This window comes from Olea europaea, unplaced genomic scaffold (assembly GCF_002742605.1).
Source record: "Olea europaea var. sylvestris unplaced genomic scaffold, O_europaea_v1 scaffold589, whole genome shotgun sequence".
NCBI lineage: Eukaryota > Viridiplantae > Streptophyta > Magnoliopsida > Lamiales > Oleaceae > Olea > Olea europaea.
Window position 1 is genome coordinate 89,717 of NW_019264231.1, and position 9,158 is coordinate 98,874.

A 9,158-nucleotide genomic window follows, 5' to 3' on the forward strand; every position below is an offset into this window, starting at 1 on the left:
TATCAAAGTTTACCAAAAATCGCAACTTTAGATAAACCAAACAAGAGCTTAATTTATGCTTGACTTATATTTTTTAAATTTTGTAAATTATAGTTTCTATGCACAAATCACAATTTCTCAAAGGAAAAATAATTTTGAACGATCTATGTAACATGAACATCTTATTAGGAAGTTATAGCTCAAAATGTAACTAAAGTAGAAATGAGAATGAAAAGGAAAAATTGATGAACAAAAATTCACTTGAAAACTGAAAGGATTTCATGATGACAAAAGGATTACAACTTATGTTTACTATAAGGAAATCAAAATAACAATAAACTCTCTTTTATAATTATTGGAATAGACTCACTCTTTTAAACAAAGCAAAAACTATAGACATTTAGGAGAAATCTCTCCTAATATATAATGTGTGTCATGTAGGATTTAAGAACACTTGAATATTATTTTAATTAACAAATTTATAATCGCAGAAATATAAATGCTTCCCCTCCACATTTTCAAATGTTTTTTTCCATGAACTTAATACGTGTCCTTGATCCCCGTACGTTGAAAGCCCGAGTTTGGTAGAAATTAAAAATAGAATTTTAATTAATTTAATTTAATAAAAGTTGATGAAAAATGTGGTTGAAACGTTGTATGTCCCATGAATTATATGATTAAATTAATTTTTGACTTTGACTTAAATTAATATTTAGATTTTAATTTTCACCGAACATTGAAAAATCTTTTTTTGGAAACATCTTGAATTGCCAGGTGTCCTCTTACTATCCAAGATTATAATATTCACCAATGAAAGATGCAATATATTGCATGCCTTAAACAAACATATGTGCGTATATCCTTCGTTTTATGTATTATTATAAACAATTGATAAAAGTACTTTCAATGTTTGTTGGAGTAAACCAACAGCTCACAGCAAAAACTAACACAATCCACCTAATAAAATTATACGTCTGTTGGTCAACTTTGGAACTTAAGCAACTTAATCTGGTATTTATTTCAAGCAAACTTCAGATTTTCAACAAATATTTGCTTATTCATGAATAATCAGTAGCGCCCTGACTATAGGTGGGATAAGCGATCTCGCCTAAGGCCCTATTTTGATGAGGACTCCAAATTAAGTAAGGTTAATTGATTGAAGAAAAACAAAATTATATTTAAATTAGAATTATCAATATGCAAATACAAGAGTTATTAAAAATTGAAAATATAAAAATCTTTAGAAAAACATGTCAATGACATAAAACTTATCACTTACACTTATTTATCATATAAATATATCATAAACATTGCTCTCTGTCTATAAGTGATTTGACAATTTATCTTCCAAACATCCATTTTCTTTTTATTAACCAAACAAAAAGGTCTCTTTGTCTCTTCAAATTCCACGTCTAATAATAATCCACCATAATTTTTTAACCCAACAAGAAATAAATTATCTTGCGTTGAATTAAACTTTTGTAGATCCATTTTAACAGATTGGGTTGGTATCACTGCGATTATTACAACCTTACAGGTTTTTCAATTTCTTTTTTATCTTCAAAACATATACTACAAAGTTTATAGACTGTTATTATCGTCATTTTCATTATTTTGTTATACTATCTTTCGCAGTCATCATTCTCCAATTTTATACATAAATCACTCAAATACATATTCAATTTTGTTTTAAATAGTTACAGTAAGAAAATAATAAAAGAAATGAACACACCCCTTTATCATTGCATTATAATCCTATATGTCAAACTTCACTTATAATTTGTATTGCATGTTGAATTTTGACATCTTGTTATTTTCCTTTTCAAATTTTGGTTCGTAGTTGTCTCTATTAGATTATTCATGATTATATTAAAACTCTTAATAAGAAGACTCAGGTAAGAAAGCGATGATTTTTCTTTAATAGGGCCCCGAATTTAAAATTGGCATAAAACCCCCAAACAGTTTTGCCACAAGTATGAAAAAAATTGAGAGAATTTTTACAGAGAAACACTTGACAAATTTTCATTGATTTTTGAGACAACAAATATAGAAATTACACCATACAAATGATGTCAATACAACATATGTATCATTTTTGTCAATAAGTCCTTGTAACTATGGAATTATTCGCCCCCCAAAATATTAGGGTCAGCCCTGTGAATAATAATATGCTTTTCTGCCGATTAATTAACCTTGATTTCAGTAATGGAATTATACTGTTATCTTCCTGACAACAAGCATGGGCACATTTGCTTAAGATTACGGACCAATCTTAATCTTTTTGTATTAGGGATATATATTTGTTTAAGTTTAGTTAATATCGAAAAGTTGCCATGTATCCCGAAAGAACCTAGACCATATCTTACTAAACAAATATAATAATAATTGACTGAAAAAATTATATTTAATTCCATGTGAGGTAAAGGAAGGAGAGAACGAGACACTTTTACACGTGATTCTGGAGGTCATGATATGTACACAGTCATATGCTAACGCGTGTCCTAATTATCTAATCACGTTGTCATTAAGGTTTAATTTGGGTTATTGTGTCCTAATTATCTAATAACGTTGTTATCAATTACTTGAGTAATTCAAAGAGACAATAGTTCTATACATATTTACAGATGTGATAATGTTTTTGTTGTTCATACTTGAAGTTCCATTTCTGGTGCATCTCAATCAACGCAACAGTTGTGATACATGTACATTAAAATTTACAGATTTTTTACCAACGGATGAGGTTGTGAGGTTTGATTGAGTCTAAATTTCACTAATCAAATAAAAAAAAAGTTTCCCATTTTCTTTTTACCGTCTCATTAATCTTTAAAAGAACTTGTAAATGATGATTTACAATAAGAATATTCCCACCATCAATGCCTAAAATTTGTTCATGTTGACATAAGATGAATTTTTGGAAATGTGTGGAAGATTGAAATGGATGTGTGGATCCAGTTAAACAAGATGGTGAGAGGTTTATCGATGGAATAGGCCATCTCTTGATAAGTGGAGATTACCGATATTTATAACTTCGTACTTCGTTAGGGTAATTATTTGTGAGAGATTTGCAAATACAATTTTAGCATTAGCTAGATATGATAGTATTCAGGAATTTCTACTCCAAATATTAACATTTTAAGATGCAAAATTAACTATGATTCTAATTAAATTATTACTACGTCTTTTAACAAAGTGCGAAAGTAATTTTTAGAGGAGAAATCAGTTATGAAAGTTGTGAACTCTAATGCATTGTAATTCTCAAATTCCTACTTTCAAGCCAAATTATGCTTAAATTGCCAAACAATAATCTTAAGTTGTCTAACAATTTATTTTGAGTAGAGTTAAGGCCGTTTGAAATGACTTTTGAAAAGTCAAAAAGAGTTTTTGAGATTCAAAAACTACTTTTGAACCCGTTTGGTTAATCTTGTTAAAATGCTTTTGGTAGTTAAAAGAGTTTTAAGAGAAAGCTGGTTCAATGCAACTTCCACTAAAAGCACTTTCAGAATAGAAAGCATTTTTAAATTTTAGTTTTCAAACGAAAATTAAGATAGTTTCCTCCAAAAGATCTTCTATAAGAAGCAAAAGCAAAAACAAAAATAAAAACTATGCCAAACGAGCCCTTAAACCTATTTGCACATACGACCCGAAATATACATATCCCGATTTTCGAATAATAAAATGCATTCAACAAAAAGAATATTCCGTAGGATTGCATAAAATATAGACAATTATTCTTAGAACCTATTTAAGCCCCATATTTTTCCTAAATGCATTTGGGAATAATATTGTGATGGAGAATGTGTAATTAAAAAATAAGAAATTTTTTTGAATTGCTTATAATATTTTTTTATTGAAAAATATATAATTGAAAATAAGAGAAAAAAAAGTATTTTAAAAATAATTGAGACAAGACAAGGACTTTATCTCTATAGGATTTTATGTTGACCGTCAATAATAAGTTACATATATTTTGAGTTTATAAATTCTTTTCAAATACAAAGACGCAATATATTGCATGCCTTAAACAGATATATACGTATGTGCGTATATCCAATTGCTTAGAATAGCAACCTGGCATACTATCCACACATTCCTTGGATCTCGATATCTAAAAACATCTCATAATCTAATTATAAGTAAAAACAATTGATAAAAGTAATTAGTTATTCAATGTTTGTTGGAGTAAACCAACAGCTCACAACAAAAACTAACACATAATCCACCTAAAAATTTATAGGTCCATTGGTCAACTTTGAAATTTAAGCAACTTAATCTGTTTTTTAATTTCAAGCAAACTTCAGATTTTCAACAAATATTTGCTTATTAAAGAATAAATAATCTACTGATTAAGCTTGATTTCAATAATGGAATTATACTGTTGTCTTCTTGACAACAAGCATGGGGACATTAGTCTAAGATTACGGATTACTCTTAATCCTTTTGTATTAGGGATGTATATTTGTTTTAAGTTTAGTTAAAATGGAAAAGATGCCATGTATCCGAAAGAACCCTACAAAATATATATTTAATAGTATGTAATGTAAAGGTGGGCGAGAATTAGACACTTTTACACGTTATTTTGGAGTTGATGATATGCACAGACATATCATATAATAAAGCTGTCATTAATTAATTGAATAATTCAAGGAAACAATAGTTTTATACGTATTTACGAAAAAGAAGCTTTAGTGACAATGTTTTGTTGGTTCGTAGTTGAAGTTCCATCCCAGGTGGAATCTCGGTCAATGCCCTAAATTTGTTCATGTTGTTGACATATGATGAATTTATGGAAATGTGTGGAAGATTCAAATGGAAGTGTGGATCCAGGAGAGATTTAACGATTGAAGAGGCATCTCTTGAGAGGTTGAGATCATCGAGAAGATCATAAGATCGTATTTCATTAGGGGAAAATTGTGAGAGATGTGCAAGTAGAATTTCTCCTAAAAATGAGAGGTTTAGATTTTCTGTTCCATTTCTTCACAAGCTATTCAACATCGAATTTCTCCTAAAACTATTAATATTCAAGTAGAATTAATTATCAAATCGATAAAAGTATTCTAAAACGTCCACTTTAGATGATTCGAATAAGTGTAAAATTACAATTACCAATATTCGATCACTATTTGGTTGTTTGTCACAATTATCCAAGACTAGCAAATTCCTTATTGTTTATCATATATAGTATTTCTTTTCACAGTTTTAAGTATCATAAAATTATTGTTTTTGATAACTGAACATATATTATGTATATATAATGCAGTCGTCTAAGCAAAGTTTAGCATATCTAATGCTGATCCACGCACTAAAATTAAAAGCTAAAAAAGAAGAGAGAAAAAGAAGAAATTACCACCTTAAGTTCTCTCTCTATATATATACACTATCGGCCGGTTTCCTAATAAAACAGATAAAGAAGGAAAAATATGTCGTAGCCTTGATAGCAGTTATTCTAAAAAAAATAAAAATAAATAAAAAAGAAAGAAGAAGAGTAATGCTATGTAGCTTTACTGGAGTTGTAATCCCAATCTAAGTAACTTTAGATGATAGATTAAATGAAAAATGGAATTAAACGAGTTATTTAATTCTACCTATTAATTAACGTCACGTTAAAACCACCTCAACCGGGCTTGCAACCTCAGTGTGGTTAAATATCATTATTCAAAAAAACTTGAAGTAGTTTCGTCTATTAGGAGGAGATTCGACCTAAGTATCTTTTTGGCAAAATTTATTTATTATTTATGAATGATCAAATTTTATTTTTAATCATAAATTTCAATGTATTCACAAATAATATTTATTTATTCACATGCTCATTTCTATTTATTGGAAAATTAAATTATTATAAATTCTTTTCACACAAAAGTTAACTTTCCAATTACCAAAACAGAACACATAATCATATGTATCAAGTCACCTAAACTGCTAAACACAAAACAATTTTCCTTTTTTTTTCTTTTCTTTTTTTTTTTTTTGGGTATTAGGTTAGATTTTTCCCTTCCAATCCAATATTGTCCTTGTCAAGAGAAACAATAATTGCTACAGTACTCGAAGTTGAGGGACCAAGTCCTTATTTGATTCAACTACAAAAATAGATTAAGATTTAACTTAAAATTAATTTTTAATTTTAATCATACATTTCATAAATTTATATATTTTAAATCAATCAGGGGCAAAATAGTATTTATAATATAACAATGCTATAAGTACAAATTTTTTTCTATAGAATTTGTATAGAAAAACATCTGTCTTCATCAAGGACGGATCCAAGACCGGACTACTAAATTTCAAGCCAAGCTAATATGCGAAAAAAAAATTTTACACATAAAAAACCGTTTTTATAGAAAAATTAAAAATGCCTTTAAAAAAAAAATATCTTGGGCCGGGGGGGGGGGGGGGAATGTTTGGGGGGGGGGGGGGGGGGGGGGGGGGGGGACTACAGCTCAGCTCAGTCCCCCCAACATCCGTCCTTGGTCTTCGTGTAATTGATTATTGTCAAAAATAGATTTGACAACAACAAATTGCAGAAAACAGCTATTTTTCTATATCAATTATGTTAAAAAAATATGTACTTGCACATTAATTATTTATAATATAACGCATTACATGGCTCAATAATGCGGCTTGATTTTGAAGCCATGCACACGATAAAGAAGCCGTGAGATATCCGTATCAGGAAGGTCTAAGGGCCACCCCGGGGGGGGGTACGTGGACTTATATTATCGGTGACAGCGAATATGAATTCAGAAAGAAAGGAGATACACCTCGAGCGAAAATGATATTTGATGGATAATGTGAAGAAAGATATAGAAAATGTAAAATTTCGATACTAAGCCCTATTTATATTTGATTTTGATTTTTTTCAAAATTATTTTTCTTAAACTTATCTTCAATTATGCATTATTTCAATAAAATAACTTTGTACATAAGATCATAATTTTTTTCTTACATTTAACTATACATTCTTCAAAAAAATTATTCTACACAAATTTACTTCTTGAAAAATCAAAATCAAACTCGGACTAAGTCTTAACATTTTATACATTCACAGTTTACGATCAAGTTTCATAATTAAAAAAAAATTGACTAAAAGACTTGTTGAAAGTAAATTATAAAATGATTTTAAACTCGCATTAAGCCCTTGTTATTAGGTGAAAATTAAATTTTTTTATAAAAGTTGATGAAATTCGTGATTAAAAATTTGTTGGTCCAATGAAATATGTGGTTACAATTAATTATTAATTATTAATTTTAATTCAAACCAAATAGGGGTAAAATGTTATTTACCACTGTTCTTTCTTTAAACCTTTTTTTTTTTTTTCTGTCGTACATAAAAATTAGTGTAACTAAAATTATTTCATTTATTCTACCATAAAATGAAAGAGGTTGACTTTTTCCCTCTAGGGAGAGTAAGAGAAAGTTAAGATCACATTCATATGTTAAGAACGGGGGACACGTCGCCAGCACCGAATTACTTCGACATCTATGTAGCCTAATCCCCTCCTTATACATACCTATACTAAGTTCCTGTACATTCACATACGGATCTACACCAATTCGATCAGAAATTTTGATAAATTATCTGAACCCTTCAACCAGAAGTTATCAGGCCATGGGAAGAGCACCATGTTGTGATAAAAATGGACTCAAGAAGGGCCCTTGGACCCCTGAAGAAGATCAAAAACTCATTGATTTTATACAGAAACATGGATATGGAAACTGGCGAAACCTTCCAAAGAGTGCTGGTAATTTACTTTTCATTCTCTCTCTTTTGAATTCTTTGCACTTTGACGTACCAAATGTCTACTTGAGTTTTGCATAGTTGAGCGTTTCAAGCCGATCAGCAGTTTTTGTTGAATTTTGTTTTGTAGGGCTTCAGAGGTGTGGAAAGAATTGCCGTCTATGTTGGGCTAACTATCTAAGGCCTGATATCAAAAGGGGAAGATTTTCATTTGAAGAAGAAGAGACAATAATTCAACTGCATAGTATATTGGGAAACAAGTTTAAATTCAGTTCTGTATAACTTTTAATTAAGTTACATGGAAATTGAAAAAGTGACAAGTTTTTAATCACTTGTATAGATGGTCTGCAATTGCTGCTCGTCTTCAGGAAGAACAGATAATGAAATCAAAAACTATTGGAACACCCACATTAGAAAAAGGCTTCTTCGAATGGAAATTGATCCAGTGACTCACAGTCCTCGCCTGGATCTTCTTGATTTATCCACTGTTCTAAACTCATCCCTCCACAATGCATCCCATTTTAATTTCTCAAGATTATTAGGGATGCAGAATATTATAAACCCTGATTTGCTAAGGTTAGCTACTTCTATCTCATCATTCCAATCCCAGAACCAGGGTTTTCCTCTACAAAAAAATGTTCAAGAAAATCAGATTTTTAATGATCAAGTCCAAAACCAGATGCCCTCATTAGTCCAACCTTGCCAATTACTACAAACCCCAGTTCAAGATGATCAATCCCAACTCATGATGCAATCAGACAGTGAAAATTTCCCACAAAATGTCTCACTGAACGAATGGCAAAGCAGTGGATTTTTGACAGAAGATTATGTACCTACAGTCACAAATTACGACTACTATGGGCCGTCCAATCAACCCATCATCATAGATCCTCCTCCATCTGATGATCAGACTTCAACATTTCAATCTAATATCTGCAATACTTTCAGTTTCCAATCCATTTTGTCGAATATATCAACGCCTTCATCAAGTCCAACTCCAAATTCAACTTATATCAACAGCAGCAGTACAAGTCATGGAGATGAGAGAGAGAGTTACGGCAGCAACATGTTGAATTTCGATATGGACGTAAATGAATTTATGCAACTTCATTAAGAAACCAGTGTAATTATCTTAATTAGAGGTTTTTTCATATCCTCTGTGCTTGACTTGGACTTAATCTTCTGTTAGTTTCTTGTATAATTTATTTTTTAAAAGCATTTGTTTCTATTTTCCAACCAGGAAACTTCATTCTGTACATGGTTGTGCTGCATGCTTCTTGTGATATTTCCATTATTTGGCGTAAAATCATAAATTATTTCTTGTTGTGGACACTAATTATTGTATGGATAGATATAAAATAATGAGTAAATTAAATAACATGCGCATCGGTAGACGGATTTATTGTAGTAAAGACTTTGAATATCAATATTACAAGTATACATAATA

At 30.1% G+C, this 9,158-nt stretch overlaps 1 protein-coding gene across 1 annotated transcript; it reads left to right on the top strand.

The window, feature by feature from the left end:
- Positions 1–7,466: 7,466 nt before the first annotated feature.
- On the top strand, positions 7,467–8,878 carry LOC111389424 (transcription factor MYB74-like). The gene is given in 4 exon segments (XM_023014347.1): positions 7,467–7,715; positions 7,842–7,971; positions 8,052–8,074; positions 8,077–8,878. Coding segments are annotated over 4 exon segments (1,035 nt in total). The 5' UTR covers positions 7,467–7,582; the 3' UTR covers positions 8,826–8,878.
- The last annotated feature ends 280 nt before the right edge of the window (positions 8,879–9,158 follow it).